Source organism: Canis lupus, chromosome 15 (genome assembly GCF_003254725.2).
Source record: "Canis lupus dingo isolate Sandy chromosome 15, ASM325472v2, whole genome shotgun sequence".
Taxonomy (NCBI): domain Eukaryota; kingdom Metazoa; phylum Chordata; class Mammalia; order Carnivora; family Canidae; genus Canis; species Canis lupus.
The window spans coordinates 19,696,759-19,715,236 of record NC_064257.1 but is presented as its reverse complement, the minus strand read 5'-3'; the positions used below and the strand labels follow the sequence as shown (position 1 = coordinate 19,715,236).

The window sequence follows — 18,478 nt, the reverse complement described above, 5'->3', positions numbered from 1 at the left end:
GCTGAGTCCTACCCAAGACTCCTGATAATTACCTATCTATGGGACTTTGGGCAAGACATACAATTTCTCTGAGTCTCAGTGTCTCCATCAGTTAGAAAACAGGATTAGGATTTGTGTGGTTTGTTTTTCTAATCTCAAAGAATTGCTCTGAGAACCAAGACAAACAATATATCTGAAAGAACTATAAACCAAAAAGCACTGAATAAAATGTAAGGCACATCGAGATGATAATTATTTAATGAACAGCAAAACAGAATAAGAACTTATTTGTTAGAATAGTTTATATCAATACAAAATTCATAATCACCACAGAAACACTCGTTAGGTATCATATATAAGATACTAAAATAAAGTTTATTTTACAGTTGACCTTCATGCCTACTTGCTAAAATTTGAAACCACAAAATCAATACTCACAGTATTTTTACAGTCATTCATGGATATGTGCAAAGTAGCAAAAAATATGAGTCACCCTATGTACACAATGACAGCTGAATCCAACAAGGCAATAGTCTGCCTACTTGTTCCAGCTCTTATACCGTAAACAAGTATCTTTTTATGGTTGATTCTATGTCCTACTGTTTACCTATTTGCGCTTCTTGTCGGTGATTTTGCTGTTTAAAATGGCCTCCTACTATAATGCTGAAGTGTATCAAATGTTCCTAAATGTGAGAGAGCTATGGTGTGCCTTACTTGATAGGAGTTAGATATGCTTTGTTCAAGCATGGGTTATAATACTGCTGGCGGTTAGTTCAATGTTAAGCAATGACAAATATTATATTTGGTATTTATACAGAAACACATAAAACCAAGGTTATGTACTGATTGGCTGACAAAAAATGTTGACTAGAGGCTTACATTTTCTTTTTTCCCTAGGAGCAACAGGTTTAGTATTTGCTAATTCAGTGTTTGCAGCAACTTTATAGAGCATAATTAGCACAAATAATGAAAATTGACTATTTTTCACTAGTCTAAGCAGCTTTAATTACATATGCAGTCAAGAGTTGAATGAGGAAAGTGGTAGAAACAACAGCAAAAAGGCTGAGGTCAACAATAGAGGTAGTTTCTGACAACAGCTACCATTTTTAACTCCATTATCTCAATCATCATCTTATATCATGAACCTCATGAACTTCTAACATCCTTGTGCTTCCATCATAAATTATTCTGGGCTCTTTTTGTTCCCTTCCTATAAGTTTCTAGAGCTCCTATCTCTGGCTGCGAAGTTTAATACTGAAAAACAAAATATGGCTCTAAAATCACATAGGGCATAGAGATATGGTTCTTTTAAACATAGAGAAGTGTTAAGTTTTTCTTTTTATAATCACAATTTAAAGTTATTTGTGATTTCATTCCACATTCCGTGAGCAGCATATACACAAACATTCAGATAAAAGAAACCGTTAATGCACACTTAAAGCCCATGTGAACACGATGATCCAAAAAGTCATGCATAAGGTAGTAACACACACTTATTTAACATTTTTTACATGTCAGGTGTGTCCTATACTTTATTAATTTATTAAACTCATCTTCTCAAAAATTCTATGATCATCCCTCCTTTACAGATAGGTTAAATATAAAAACTTGGTATTCTCATACCATAATTTTTATTTGAAAAATTAAACTAATACATGCGACTTATATAGGGCAAGTTAAATTGACTTGATTGTGCTGACCTTCCTTTCAAAATCTACCTCTAACATTCTCAACTCCCTATATTTGGAAGCTTGCAGAGCTATTTTATTCTATCTCCAAAAAAGGAAGGAAAAGAAAGAAAAAGTTCAAGTCAGAATACATAAAATTCTCTGGCATGAAGTTTTCATTATTTGTGATTTACTAATTTTCCTGCTTTTCTCCACTTATATGTACAACAGATTAATAGAACAGCAACAGTCTAAAATTATTTTGAGATGTGAATCTGAGTTTTTTCATGATATAAAGTTTACTGTCCAATTTAGGAAACAAAATTAGAAAATATGTCTGGAATACTAATGTCATTTCAGAGGTCAGTGCTCCTTATAAATTTAAAATAGATGAGGTAACGAAAATAAGCAGATCTGTTTTACCTAGGCTAACTGTTCCAAGAAAACAATCCTAATGTTCAATAAATCCTTGAGAAACAATTTTTATGTCAAAGTTTAGTACAAGGCAGAATGAGGTAGCAAAAAGTACTACATGGAAATATTTCAAAAGATACTTAGGCTAAGGAAATATTTAAAAAGCACTATACTTTCTAAAAGCATAATGCTATAAAAATGTAAGAATGACAAGTGTAGCCACAGTTCTGTGCCTTTGTCTCAAAATAAGCATTTGTTTTTCGATACTTCATTTTTGTTTAAAACACAACAAAAAGAACACAACGTTAAAACATGCAAGACTGTGAAGTGAAACTAGGTATTAATTAAAATTGTTCAGAACAGTCATAAGTCAACAAAAATTGCATTCTATTTAAAACCTATCTTACAGCTTTGTATTTTAATATTTTGAAAAATGATTTACTAACAGACATTTGTGAAACATGTGCCTTTATTTTAATAAAACAGACTGTCTTAATGATTTGATCTTTTCTATATAAAAATATAAAAAGTTGACATTGGCCTTATTTCTTTGATACACACATATGCACATATGCATACTTACAATTTCAAATAAGATTACTTTTTTAAAGTATACTAAACTGAAATAATCAGCAATATTTGAAGACACAGCACTGCATGCTTTTCCTGATACAAAAGAAAAAATTAACTGTTACCTACCACAACAAAATAAAAAGTTGTGATATTAAGAAAATATTTAGAGAAACAGTTTGATACTAAGCCATGAAAATCACAGTTTAGTAAAAAGGTTTCAAATAGATGTTTCTGAATCAGACAAGTATGTGTTTCTATCTCTGCCTTACCAGAGACGAGCTTGGGCAAGGATAACAGCTTAACCTATTTAAGTCTAAATTTTCTCATCTACAAAATGTGGAGATAAAAATATTAACATACAGAATGTATATTAAAGGTGTACAAAGCATTTAAGAAAATGCCCTTTAACAATAAATAATAGCTACTCATTATTGATGTAGTCATTAAAAGCAGCTTTCAAAAGCAATCTATTAAATATGAAACATTTTAAAACAATATTTATATTGGTTCACACTTAGTATTTTTCTAGAAATACTGTTTTACCGCAGCAAATCATGAGTAGTTCAGTCCTAATGTTAAATTACTATGAAACATTCATTTAGGTAACAAAAGTTGCTTTAGATACGACCTTTATAACCAAAGGATATCATTCCAAAACCAGAAGAACCACGTTACATACATCCAGAATTTGGTTGCCAAATATATTCCAAGGGGCAATGCACTATGCATTGAATGATCAAAAAAGGATCTGCAAAATACAAATTTTATAAAATTTGAGCTCTATACTTTGTTGCAAAAATAAATGATTTTTTAAATGAAAATTATACACATTCTACATAGTAAACTTTGGCTTAACCAAAATTCAGAAATATAGGCTCCTTAAATAAATACCAAGACCATTTTTCACGGTAATCAATAATAAATGAGTGCACAGCTGAATCAGTCAGCAAGATTTTGAAGTTCCTAATTTGACAAGAAATGGAATTATATTCTATTCTGTGAACTTTTCAACCTCAGAATTTCAGTCTACTCCTATCCTCTTAAATCAACAATTTAGTATATTTAGTAACTCTTATCATTCAGCATATTAGTCACCAAAGATGCATTATAATTTTGATAAACTAGTACAAAGCAATCCTCAAGTTTTTCTTCATGCTTCATTATTTCTCCTTACTTACAGACTCCTGGTTAAGCTTTTAGTACAGCTTTTTCAAATAGAATGAACTGGCAGTGTAATAGAATTGAAGGTTATTATGTACAGAATTTTAAACGGGGAAAAATAAGTATTAATGAATTTTATTACACATAAGCAGGATCAACTATCCATGTAGGCTAATTAGGAAGTATTCCTATTTATAGGATCCCTTGGAGCTCCTAGGAACACTAAAGTGAGATTAAATTACCTAGAATTAAGCTTCTTCCTGACAGTTAACACATTAGTGTATTACCAGTCATTCTCATCTCTATATGAATTACTTTCAGAACTTTTTTTTTTTTTTGAAATTCAGGTGAAAACAAAGTACTAAAGAAATGGAGACGAGGTGGGAAGTTTCAGATCTGATCATAGACAACTGCCTAGATTTACTGAATGGGCAACTTAAAGGAAAGGGATCTAAGGATAGGAAGACAGGGAAAGATCACAATATTTTAAAGAAAAATGAGAGAGGAGAAAATACCAAGGCTAAGCCTTACTTCATATGCTCAGACTCTACCTTAACTGCTAAAATAAGTGACCAAAGAAAATATAATTCCTAAGGAAAGGTAAGCTCAAGGATTATAATTACCTAAAAATAGGCCATATGTGTATTACAGTCAGAGTTCAATGACTCGTCTACTTCTACTGAAATGTTTAAAACTGTATTCTGGCCTTAAAAATGTTAGACTTTGTCACCCAAAGTACCTTTAGAATTTCAACATTTCAGTTTGTTTCCTATAGTTAAGAGTCTCTTACAGCTTGTCTTCCTCTCTGATGACTTCCTATTCAGTTTTCCCTCCCTTCCCCTATGATTTTCTGTACTGTTTCTTATATTCCACGAGTGAAACCATATGTAATGGTCTTTCTCTGATTGATCTGGGATTGCTGGGGGGTAGTGGGTGGGGGATGGGGTGACTGGGTGTGATGGGCATTAAGGAGGGCACGTGATGTGATGAGGCCTGGGTGTTACATGCAACTGATGAATTACTGAATTCTTCATCTGAAACTAATGATGTACTATATGTTGGCTAATTTAATTTAAATTTTAAAAATAAAATTTAAAAAGAAAAAGAAAAAAATAATTTCAACTTTAAAAAACTTAAAAGATTCCAGATAAAAGTCTGCCAAAATTCTTTAACATTAAATAAAGATGGAACGTATTACATAAAGGCAGTGTTCTAAACACACAAAACATTAATTTTACATAGCAAGTTCCCAATTATATCCTTTCGTGAACAGTTAAAAATACAGTTAAAAACAACATACTTACTTTGAAAGAAATTGTACTGTAGCCCAAACACCACCATACATTAGCCCTTTAATGAGCCAAGAATCAATATTTAGGTCTGCTATAAACCCAACCAGCCAAATAACTAGGAATGGAGTTCCTAGCATTACTTTCTGCCGAAACTCCTGTACAGAAAAAAACAATGTCAGAAAGTTTGCATGTTTCAAGTAATCTGAATGTGAACCATTGTTATCTTTGTGAAAACATGCAACAGAAGGTGAAATTCATTCATTCAAATATGCCTACTACGCACAGGTACTATTCAAGGTGCTAGTCTCAGTCTTTTAGATAGGCTTTAATAGGCAATTTAAAAGTACTTAGGTAAAATTGTGAAAAAGAGAATGTAAGTTATAGGAGTGGGTCCAGATATTCAGATGCGGGAGACAGCAGTGCCACCTGCCAACACGTAAACTAGAAAACTGTTCATGACGATACCACGCAATTAAAAGGGCCACTGATAACTAGAGAGTGAAGAACCAGGATAACTTGATGTTCTAAGAGCTACATCAGATAAAGAAAGGTGAGGATGCTTAGCCTGAAGAAGACACTTTGAATGATACATGTAAACAGTATATTAAAATCTTAAATGAGACAGAAAATAAAACAGTCTATAGAGTCCCAGAGTCCACGGAATGAAGATTATGTGCCCCTGAACATATTTCAAAGCACAGTGTCTAACATTCTGGAGGTAGTTCCATTTCATTTTTGTACTGATCTAGTTGTTACAAAGTCCCTACTTCTTCTTTTTTTTTTTTTTTTTAAGATTGATTGATTGACTTATGAGAGAGAGAGAAAGAGAGAGAGAGGCAGAGACACAGGCAGAGGGACAAGCAGGCTCCATGCCGGGAGCCCGACGTGGGACTCGATCCCGGGACTCCAGGATCACGCCCTGGGCCAAAGGCAGGCGCTAAACCTCTGAGCCACCCAGGGATCCCCACAAAGTCCCTACTTCTAAATACAAAACCTATCTACTTCCTTAGGACACCTACCACAATTTTACCTTCATAACAACACAAAGCAAGTCTATTAATTACCTCCTCCACATAGCAGCCCCTCACAAAATGATAGGCAGTTATCAAGTCTCTAGAGTTAAACCTTAAGTGATAGAACAACATATGATCTTCCAGCTGTGACCTAACAAAGTTCAGAGTACAAATATTACTTTCCTCACTGACTACCTTTCTGAAGGCTAAGATATTACACTTTTTTAGTGCCCCTTTTTATACTGCTAGCTTCCACTGAAATAAATATTTTTTATATAAGTGGCCATGCCTTTCCCAATTACTGTAATTCATTTTGAATGATGTGTAATTTTGGCTTGAAAAATAATTAAATATAACTTCAGAGTTTAATTTTATGCTGTCATAAAATAACTAACCTTTCTGATTTGTATTTTCTTTTTTAAAGATTTTATTTATTCATGAGAGAGAGAGAGAGAGAGAGAGAGAGAGAGAGGCAGAGACACAGGCAGAGGGACAAGCAGGCTCTATGCAGGGAGCCCGATGCGGGACTCAATCCTGGGACTCCAGGATCATGCCCTGGGCCGAAGGCAGGCGCTAAACCGCTGAGCTACCCAGGGATCCCCCTGATTTGTATTTTCATCTCTAGTATGCAAGAATTTTATATCAAGACATTAGAGAAGATGTATAACCGGGAGGACAGAGCATGTAAGGGGTGGGTACTGATGGGAGCGAAGGCAGATGTGTCACTGGAAAACTATTTTCTAAAATTATTTGTAATTTGCCTTGATTGGAAAAGTATTCTTTTTTTAAGATTTTAATTTACTTATTTGAGAGAGAGTACGTGAGTGCATGAGCAGGGGGAAGGGCAAAGGGAGAAGCACACTCCCCTCTGAGCGGGGAGCCCCATACAGGGCTTCATCCCAGGACCTCAGGATCATGACCTGAGCTGAAGGTAGATGCTGAACCAACTGAGCCACTCAGGTGCCCTGAAAAACTATTTTCTAAAATTATCTGTAATTTGCCTTGTTTTTAGTTCAGATACTTGTTCTTCCTCAGCAACAGCCATAATTTTTTCATTATTAAAAATAAAGATACAATTTACAAATAGTAAAATTCACCCTCTTTTGGGTATAGTTCTCTGAGTTTTGTTAACATACATCGTTATGTGAAAATCAAGACACAGAACAGTTATATCCTGAAATACCCTGTGCTCCCAGTCCCAGCCCCGGACAAACACTAATCTCTACCCCTATGTTTTTTGCAGGAATGTCTTATAAATGGAATCATACTGACACAGTCCTTTAAGCCTGGCTTCTTTCCCTGAGACAACGCATCTGACATTCATCCATGTTGTATCGGCAGTTTGTTCCTTTTAAAGCTAACTAGTATTCTATTATAGTATCACAGTTCTTTCATCTGCAGCTAAGGGATTAGGGTTATTTCCAAATTTGAAGACTGAATAAAGCCACTATAAACATTTGCATAGAGGTTTTTGTGTGAACAGAAGTCATTTCACTTGGATAAATACCTATGTGTGGGATTCTGGAGTTTTTCTTTTTTTTTTTTTCTTCCCAGAATATTATTTAACATATGTATTTATGATGCCACAAAGATGTTTTTAAAAAGATGTAATGGTGATGTGCTGCTTCTGTAGATATGAAAAAAATCTATTTTCTCCTGAATTTTATTTTATTTTTTTTTCTCCTGAATTTTATTATAGAAATTTTCAAATATATAGTAAGTCTGAAAGAATTTTATAGTGAATACTAGCTGTATTCACCACCTAGATTCTATAATTCAGTAACCTATTTTTAATTAAACTTTTGATTATGAAACAATTATAGGTTCACATGCAGTTGTAATAAATAATACAGACAGATCCCAAGGACCCTTTACCCAGGTTTCCCCAAAGGCTAACATCTAGAGAAACAGTAGTACAATATCCTAATCAGGATGTTGACACTGATACAGTTAAGATGCAGAATATTTCCATCACTACAAGGATTCCCCACGTGGTCCTTTTAGAGCAACTTCCCTCCTACCAGCTACCTTCACCTGCATATGAACCTCTGGCAACCACTAATCTGCTCTACATTACTGTAATTTTGTCATTTCAAGAATTTTATGTTACATAGTATATAACCTAAGGGATTGGCTTTCTCATTCAACCTAATTCCCTAGAGATGCACCCAGGTTATTGTTTGTATCATTAGTTCATTTCTTTTTATTATTAAGGAACATCCCATGGTATGAGTGCGCTATAGTCTGCTTAACCTTCACCTACTGAAGGACTGTAGAGTTGTTTCTAGTTTGGGGCTATTATGAATAGAGCTGCTATAAACATTCATGTATGGGATTTTGTGTAAATGTAAGTTTTCATTTCTCTGGGATAAATGCCCAGGAGTGCAGCCTCTGGGTTGTATGGTAACTGCATGTTAAGTTTTTTTAAAAACTGTCCAACTGTTCTCTAGGGTGCTGTATTTCCACGAGTAATGTATGAATAATGCGTAATCAGGAGTAATTTCTCTGTTTCCTTACCAGCATTTGGCGGTGCTGCAACTTTTTCAGTTATTCTGATAGGCATATGATAGTAAGTCATGGTTTTAATTTGCATTTCTCATAATTATATTTTTTGCTTTCTACTACTTCTCTATGTTTTTGTTTCTCTATTTTCTTTTTCCTGCTGCTTGTGGGTTACTGGAAAGCTTTTTAGAATTATATTTTGATTCATCTATAGTATTTTCCAGTTTATCCCTCCATAGTTTTTTTAGTGGTTACTCAAATATTATATAAACATAACTTATCACAATGTACTGGTGTCATCATTTTACTAGTTCAAGTGAACTGTAGAAACCTTACCCCTTTATGTCCCTCTACCCTTCCCTGTTTAGATTATAAATTGTCTCACATATATACCTACATTTAGAGATATATCAAATAATATTATAATTTTTGCTCCAACTGTCAAGCATGAGATGAGAAGTCTATTGTACTTATTCATAATTTTGTTTACATGATCTTATGTTCCAAGATTTTTCCTTTTATCTATTTCTTTCTGTTTAGAGAACATTTCTTAGCTATTCTTCCAGGCTGCTGGCAATAAATTTTCTTAATTTTCCTTTATCTGAGAATGTGTTGATTTCTCCTTCATTCCTGAAAGATATTTTTACTGGATACTAGATTTTGGGTTGACAGTTCTTTCCACTCAGCACTTGGAAAATGTGCCAATTTCCTCTGGCTTCTATGGTTTCTGGTGAGAAATCCATTGTTATTTGATCTATTTCACCCTTACTAGCAAGGGGATTTCAAGAATTTTTTTTGGCCTTTGGTTTCCAGAAGTTTGACTTGGTGTGTTCAGGCAGGATTTCTTTGATTTTATTCTGTTCCACTTCTTAATCTATAGGTTGGTCTTTTGTCAAATTTGGGGATTTTATGGGCCACTGTATCTTTTGGGTACTTTTTTAGCTCTAACTTCCTTCTCTTCTTTTTCTGGGATTCTAATCATATCACTGTTAGATACTTTGTTATAATGTCTAATTTTTATTGTTCTATCTTCAAGGTCATTGATTCTTTCCACTGCCCCCTCTATTCTGCTTTTGAGCCCATACACTGAATTTTGCAAAGTTTGGTTATTATAATTTTCAGTTTAAAAATTTCCACTTGGTTCTTCTGTATATTCTATTTCTAGATTTCTATTTCTTTGCTGAGGCTACTTTTCATTTGTTTCAAGCATGTTCGTAACTACTCATTGAAGCCTTTTTATAATGACTCCTCTAAAATCTTTCGTCAGGTAATTCTAATATCTCTGTCATCATGTTGTTGGCATCTATTTGATTTGCATTTCATCAGTTTTGGACCTTCTTAGTATCTGGTATGAGTGATTTTCTGTTTTTTTGTTTTGTTTTGTTTTGTTTTTAGATAGATTCCTCTGATGTAGCTTGGCAGAATGAGGAGAGTGAAGCATGTTACTGTCAGGTGAGATGGAGGTTCAGATCTCAAACTGGACTCCAATGACGCCTGACAGGGGGCTCCTCATTACTGTTGGGCAAAGGTAGAGCTTCCAGCTCCCCACTATACCTCTACTGATACCTCCCCTGGCCAGGAGGGTTAGGAGTGCCTCATTATTGCTTCCTATGTGGTCTTCCCTGATACAGCAGGGATGAGACCTCATTAACAGCCAGAGGGGATGAAAGTCCCAAATCCCTATTTAGTCTTCTCTGACACCACCCCAGGAAAGAAGTTCGGGTACTTCATTACAGTATGGTAAGGGTAAATGTCTAGGCTTTTGCTCATGTGATTCAGGGTGGAGCCACAGTTTTTGGCTGTAGTATATCAGCCAAATATCTGGCTGTGATAGAAAGTTATTTTCTAAAAGCTTCTATCTTGCTAAGCTGCCTCTTCTGTGGTTCTTTGGCCAGAGAGCAAGATTTTGTTGGAGCCCTTTTTGCCCATATCCATTTGTGATTCTAAGTTGTTGGCTTTGTCAGCTCCACTTTTGGGATATATGCAACAAAAAAAAGGAAACGCAGGAACTCGCCACCATGTCATTCTTCAGATCCTGAGCTCCCTAGCCACTCTGCCTTCTTCTTTCCATCCCTAGAATCTTCTTACATTACAGCAATAACATCCAGCTTTTTCAGTTGTACTTAGTGGGGAAGAATAGGAAGCGCATATCTACTCCATCTTCCCAGATTCATTTTCACATAATAAACAGTGTTAAAGAGGACAATGAGATTTCCACTGTTAACAAAAGGGATCGTGGGTTTTTAAGTGTTGAAAAATACTAATTTAGAGATTTTCTCCTAACTTATTATTAAACATTTATTTAGGAGGCATTCTCTTTCTCCCTCTCCCTTTGCCCCTCACTTGTGTCTAAAATCTTCTAACCTTAAAAATCTATGAGCTTTTAATACTGTTTTCTAAAATTAAGATTCCCTCCACATCTATCTACTAGCACTGTCCAAAAATATTTTTCCCCCTTGGGATGACTTATTTTTAGTAAAATACTACTGAATCCTAGGTGTCACTGTTTGTTTAGTTTTAAATAAAGAAGATACTTCACAGATTAGCAAATCAAATCATGCTTACGATTTAAATATTTCTAATGAGATGAAAAGAGAATAGTCTATATAATTACAAATACTTAATTTTACAAAGCCCCCAAACATCATATATTTTTATATAGTAATCTTTTTAAAAATGTAATATATTTTAAAATACTAATGCAAAACCAAAAATACATAACACTTGACTTCTGAACTGATCACAATAATATAGAAATGTTAATAAAATTATGCTAAACTCTTTAATGAAGTTCTTTTATTTATTTATTACTTTTTAAAGATTTATTTGAGAGAGAGAGAAAGAAAGAGAACAAGTAGGAAGAGCAAAGAGGGAGAGAGAATCCCAAGCCGACTCTGCACTAAGTGCAGAGCCTCACATGGAGCTCCATCCTAAGACCCTAAGATCATGACTCAAACTGAAAGCAAAAAGTTGGATGCTCAACTGAATGCACCACCTAGGCAATTGTGAAGCTCTCTTTTTAAAAAGAAATCATATCTAAACAGATAAATGTGTATATAGCTATATTAACTATAAAATTAAAAACAAGAAAAATAAATAATAAGTATATTATTAAACATTTGGAATTTACAAAGTCATTTTTATCTGACAATGTATTTTTTAAAAATTCTTTAGAGTATTTACACTAAACAAAATGAAAGCATAAATACTATGGGACTGTTCAAAGTACTACAAGACACTTTTATTACAAGCTTAGTTATTAGGAGACATCAGGCTTTGTTCACTGTGTTGAGAAAAACTGCTGTACACCCTAGAGGACAGAGCTCTATCAGAGAAAATTAAAATAAATCACTTTCTATGTTATATCTAATAGTAAAATGGAAGAGTTCACATGACATGCAAAAACTGCTCATTATTCTCAATTATGGGTTGAGAATAGTCAAGGTTCTTTTCTAAAATAGTCAAGTTTTTTTTTTTTTAAGATTTTATTTCTTTACCTAAGAGAGAGAGAGCACATGATAGAGATAGTACAATTGGGGTGGAGGAAAAAAAAATTGGGGTGGAGGGGCAGAGAGAGAGAGGGAAAAACAGACTCCCTGCTGAGCAGGGAGCCAACTCAGGGCTTGATCCCCAGGTCCCAGGATCATGAATTGAGCCAAAGGCAGACGCTTAACCAACTGAGTCACCCAGGCACCCCACAGGTAAGTTTATAAACTATAAATCTAACCTTTCTCATGTCTAAGTAATGACCAATGGTTTCAACGCATTAAGGAAGTCTGAACTATAAATAAATGAGGCATGTTTTCACGTTTCCCTTTGTCCAAAACTTGTCATTTTGTCCTGATAACACATAGATCATTAACCTTAAATAAAGCATCTTTATTACAACTAGAACAGACTGAATAAAATGGTAGTCAAGGCATAATACTACTCAACTTGTGATTACTGACAAATTAGCCAAAATACCTCGTCAATTATTTAAGTATTATAAAGAAACTGCCAGTTGACTTTTCCTTTTTAAAGGAAGGAAATTTTTAAGGAATATAGACCCCCTCTTTGGAGGAAATATTCTTAATTTTAAAATCATAGTGTTACAATTAGGCAATTGAACCAACAGTCATACAGTCTTTCTATAGAGAAGTGAAGAATCTAAGTTTCTCTCACTCTAAAAAAAGTTACAACATACTATAAAAGAATGGGAAGCTTGAATCAATTAGAGGTCAGAGTTGTGAGCAGTTTAAAAAGATACGTATTAGAACTACAATTTTTCATGATTTATTATATTAATAAGTGCACTTAAACAGTAAGGACTTATGATCTCTCTCTCACTAACAAAGGAAAGCTTAATCAATGAACTAAAATTTATGTTAGCCTATGGAGATTTAAACAATTACATATATTTCTTCTTAATTATCAAATTACCAAGTAGGCAGAGCCCTGAGAAACTGCTATCTGACTTCATTTTGTCTTGGGTAATATAGTATTTTAAAAATTACACTGGCCAATGGCAAAATTAAAAGCTAAAAATGGGGATCCCTGGGTGGCGCAGCGGTTTGGCGTCTGCCTTTGGCCCAGGGCGCGATCCTGAAGACCCGGGATCGAATCCCACGTCGGGCTCCCGGTGCATGGATCCTGCTTCTCCCTCTGCCTGTGTCTCTGCCTCTCTTTCTCTCTCTCTCTCTCTCTCTATCATAAATAAATAAAAATTAAAAAAATAAATAAATAAAAGCTAAAAATGCTCAGCTAAGAAAGTATGCCTATGAATCTTACTTAAAAGATTATGTAAGTCTTCAGTCATGAATTTACCTTATCAGCTTTCAGCTTTCTAAGGAAAGAAGGATTGTCATATCCTTTCGCTTGTCTCGCCTCTTGCAAATGGTTGATCATCCACACGTTTTTTCTCTGCTTTGCCAAGTCAAGTGCTGATTCGCCCTAATAAGCAGAAAAAAATTCATGTTAAAAGTAAAAGAAAAAGTAAAATAATTTAGTTGCCAACTTTTAAAGTACTCCCATAAAAACAAATTGAACAATTAGTTCATTAACATTATTTTGACACTGGGCAAAGTCAAATGCTAAAAGCATCTAATTTTGTATTATGCTTCCCATTCAAGGTACAATCAGTAAATATATTTACTCATCTTATTCTATAGATTCTATTTTTGCTTATGTTTTGACATATAAAAGTAAACCAAAAAGTAGGTATTTTAGCACCTGCTGGATCAGAGGCTATCATTCAGTTTATCAGTTATTTCATATTCTTTAAGGGTTTTATTAGTAGTACTTATCACTACAAAATATATTACTATAACACCAAATTGCCAGAAACCTCTCAGTTTAATCTCAGTAATGACAAAGGTCTGAAGAAAATAGGGAAGAAAAAGAGAAGTCAACTTCTATTCCTACTGTTGTACTGGCATTCTGGTCATCTTAAATTCATTCACCCATCCAGAAATTTCCAAAGAGAATGAGAACAGCAACAAAAAAATAGTGACTCGGGTTATGGACCTACAGCTCTCCCTTTAATCTCATGAAGAGGAATGCCCAAGAGTATAAGTGAATAAAATAAAGTGTTTTAAGGAAGGAAAGAAACGAGACATAAGTGCCCCTAATTCTAGATCCATACTTCTTTGTGCCTTTATTAATTCAAAATCCTTTTTCTCATTAGTCAAACACCTACATTTCTATTCTATTTAATAGTTTCCACTATTTATCTACTTTTTTAAATAGAAAAGTAAAATGAAAATTTTTGTGTGCCAAAATTTTAAGAATGTATAGATGAATATTCAAAACTATTTAAAAAAGGGGAAATATTTAAATATTACTTTGAAAAACTGGATAAAAACAAAAAATAAACCTTAGAGTGCCTTACTTATGAGGGATGATTATCAAGTATAAAGTATACTTTATTTTTTAAAAAAATACTAAAAAATAAAAAGCAAACAACAAAACACGGCACTACCACCAATAGTAACAACTATAACAACACAAGAATAACAACAAAAAAGCCCAACCAATCCTTTAATAAAAGGTCAATAGTATTTAATAAGGAATGGGCTAATCTAGGTGAGTCTTCCACAAATAGGGATATTTACTGTAAAATATCTCCTTACCTATTCAAAACTTCTATCGCCTAAGTTGTAAGAACCAGCTAATTAATCCAAACTATAAAGATTACCTGAATAAAAGCAATCCCTTGGGTAACAATTCCCAGAGAATATCCTGCTGTTGCCTCGGTCCAGCTGAGCATCCCTTCCACTAGAGGGCCATGTGACACCTAAGGATTGCCTAGATAAAAAGATGGAGGGAGCTTTAAGAAATCTTCCAACTACTCCTCTAGTCTTCTGACTGCTTTTGTATAGTTCTTTCATTCAGTCAGTAAAATAAACAAGCAATTAACTTAAAGAATGATACTAAAGCCCAGGTTCTGAATCAAGTCTCTATTTGATTACTCCATGTTGTCAGCCAAAACAGTAAACGATAAAACAAGACCAATAACAACAAGAATCATGGAGTATTTATAGATTATGTAACTGGTAATAAGAGAAACTTTTCAAAAGTTTTGGTGAGATAAACATAATGGAAGGTGGAGGGTGAAAGATAACTTTTTGCCGGAGATTGAATTTCATTATGAAAACTAAGGAAAATTCCTTCCTGGAGACCATCTAGGTCAGGTACTTAAGAGGTAAAGAAAACTATTTTTAGATAAAAGTTCTTACCTCATTTCAAGAAACCATGTAAGAGTCTTTCAATCTATTAACAAAGTTCAGTAATTTTATAGCCTGCACAAACTAAAAATTATGTTGTTTGATAATTTTAGAAAGAATAAACTATACATGCTTGGGCAGCACTCAGAGATTAATTGTTCTCCCAAAACTCAATTCATCTACATTTATCTGTACAACCAAAACATGTGGGAGAGTGAACAATATTATTTTTTAAAAATTCACAAATGAGATGCTACCATAAGAAGGGTTTACTACATACATAGGTCATTTTTTTTTTTTTAATTCTTAGTATCCCAAATCACTTTTCCTTCCCTTACTGTTATCGCTTCTTAAGATTTGGATTTATTCCATGTAACTATTTTCTGGGGCCATGGTTCTTAAATTCTTTTGAGTCGTATTTGATGAAAGCCATTGACAATCTCCCCGAAAAGTACTGATACAAGTCATTTCTTCGTAACAACGTATGGGCTCACCCCCTAACCAAAATTCACTGGTAGGTCCCAGATTAAGAATTTCTAATCTAGGTTATATGGCTAATCTTGTTCTTCTAAGGATCAAAACAGTCATTTTAAAGTTACTTTATCTTGAAAAAAAAAAATCATTATTTACATATTAAAAGAATCGAATTCCTTATTCAAATAATTTACAAGGGCAAATATCTAATATAAAGATATAATCTCTAAGAAACTTAAGTTTAATCTTATTTAGAAAGTAGCTATTTTAGATTAGGATCAACAAAATAGTTGTATAACACAAAGTATAATTTTTATATTCTTTGAAGAATGCAACTTTTACTCCTATTACAGCCATATCCAGATTTTCAGACTACATATTTTTTGTTGTAATTCATGATCAACTAGACTCTCTTTAAGACTTAAAAAGAAAAATGGAAAAATAAACAGGCATAAATCAACTTTATTTCTCAAATTCCTGGACAAAGAACCTAGGTTATTTTTAATTAATAAATTTTTCCCTTTTGAAATTCACACCAATTTAAGTTTACTTAATTAGCTTGCCATTCCACATAACTAAAAGGCACTACATCTCAAATTATATATGATTAAAATAGAACCAATTCCTTTCACCCTCGCCAAGCAAGTCCTCTTCCTTCATCTTCACAACCTCAATATGTATTACACTTACTTATTCAGCCGTCAATATTTCCTTTCACCCTCATATCTAATCTACTCTGAAATATCATTTCCAAATCCATTCACTTCTCTCCATCTCTATTCCTGTAATAGTAGGTTAAACTAAGTTTACCTGCCTGATTACAACGGCCTAAATGAGCTCCACTCATCCTCTCCATTTTCTTAATTCTTCAATGCATTCTCCATCAGCAACCAAAGTTTTAAATATTTCTAAAAGAATATTTAAAACACAAGGTATAAAGCCAGGCTACACAAATCCTTCCAACTGTTTCTCATGACTGAGAACATAATTAAAGTCACTTATCGTAGCCTTGCATGATCTGGCACCTGCCTCTCTCAGTGACTTCACTCCTTTGCTCACTGCACTCAGTCCAGGCTGTCATTCTCTGCACCTCTAATATGGCAAGCTTACTCCTGGCCTTGGGACTTGCAACTTGCAGGCTCCTCTACATGCAAAGTTTTTTCCCACGTGTCTTTGTATAACTGATCCCTTCTTCATCAGACAAGTCTCAAAGCAAATGCTAGCTCCTCAGAGGTATTCACAAGTCACTCATAGCCCTCATCACTGTACCATATTTGCCTGTATGTCTCATGTGTGTGTTTTAATTAACTATTTCCTAATACAATGTAAACTCTGAGAGAATATGGACTTCATCTGTCTAAAACACCTGGACTCCCCAGCACTAATATTTGCTAAATGAATAAACAGTTTCCACTAGAAGGTGGTGACTACAGAGCAGCATATTAGGAATGCCAGATTCCACTAGAAAAAAAAACAGCTGATACTTATTTCATCTTTTAAGTTCCAGAAAAAGTGCATTTGAAAACAAAATTCTACTTTTCCACCAGTGTAGACAGCAAGATTATTTTTATTCTGAAAGTATAAATGTTCCCTGAGCAACTGAACCAACTACTTAGACTTTATTTTCTTTAAAAATAATGTCACTTCAAATAAATCAGAGGAAGATAAATATAATCTCACTTGTTTGTGGAATCTATAAAACAAAAATAAAACAAAACAAAACCAAGCTCACTGATACAGAGGAACAGACTGGTGGTTGCCAGAAGCAGGGGTGAAATAGGTGAAGGGAGTTGAAAGGTACAAACTTCTAGTTTTAAAATAAGTCCTGAGGATGTAATGTACAGAATAGCGGCTGTATCTACTGTATATCTGAAAGTTGCTAAAAGGTAAATCTTAAGAGTTTCCATTACAAGGAAAAAGGACATTTTGTGACTATGTAATGGTGAGAGATACTGACTGGATCTGCTGCAGTGGTCACCCCACTCTATGTTCCAATCATTATGCTGTGTACCTGAAATTAGCATAATGTTGCATGCCAACTATACCTCAATTAAGAAAAATAACATAATGATGATGGTGTTGTCACTCCAGAAGCTACCAGGGAATTACATTTAAAATAACTTCTTTTGGGGGACACCTGTGTGGTTTAGTCAGTTAAGCGTATGACTCATGATTTTGGCTCAGGTCATGATCTCAGGCTCATGGGAGGAGTCGCCTTGAGATTCTCTTTCTACCTCTCCTTTTGTCCCCTCCACACATGCTCACTCATGCTGTCTCTCAGAATAAAAAAAAAAGTTTTACATGCACAATAATTATATGACACTGTGGACTCGAAGGTACTCATACGAAGTGCACTAGTTAAGAAAGCTACATTCAAGGGTGCCGGGGTGTCAGTTAAGTGTCTGCCTTCGGCTCAGGTCATGATTCCAGGGTCCTGGGATTGAGCCCCATATCAGGCTCCCTGCTCACTGGGGAGTCTGCTTGTCCCTCTCCCTCTGACTCGCCCCCCTGTTCTTGAGTGCTCTCTCAGAAAGAAAGGAAGAAAGTAATAAAGCAAGAAAGAAAGGAAGAAAGAAAGAAAGAAAACCAGCGAGCTACATTTAAGCATATTCTATCTTGGTACCAAATAGATCATGTGCCTGAACCTACAAAATATTAAAAATATAAGGTACAAACCATATAAATCATTTCAAATATCT

The 18,478-nt window shown here is 34.3% G+C and overlaps 1 protein-coding gene across 5 annotated transcripts in view; it reads right to left on the bottom strand.

Annotated features, from left to right (window-relative positions):
- The window catches only part of ZDHHC17 (zinc finger DHHC-type palmitoyltransferase 17), a 189,910-nt gene that overhangs the window by 117,762 nt on the left and 53,670 nt on the right, over nucleotides 1-18,478 (bottom strand). For all 5 annotated transcript variants that reach the window (XR_007402232.1, XR_004804989.2, XM_025439403.3 and 2 more), the window contains exons 8-10: nucleotides 13,408-13,533; nucleotides 5,099-5,241; nucleotides 3,281-3,381 (exon numbers count right to left, since the gene is read on the bottom strand). Coding sequence is in view for 3 of the 5 variants with exons in the window: in XM_025439403.3 (XP_025295188.1) it covers nucleotides 3,281-3,381; nucleotides 5,099-5,241; nucleotides 13,408-13,533 (370 nt within the window). In the remaining 2 variants the exon portion in view is untranslated. The remainder of the gene's footprint in view (nucleotides 1-3,280; nucleotides 3,382-5,098; nucleotides 5,242-13,407; nucleotides 13,534-18,478) is intronic.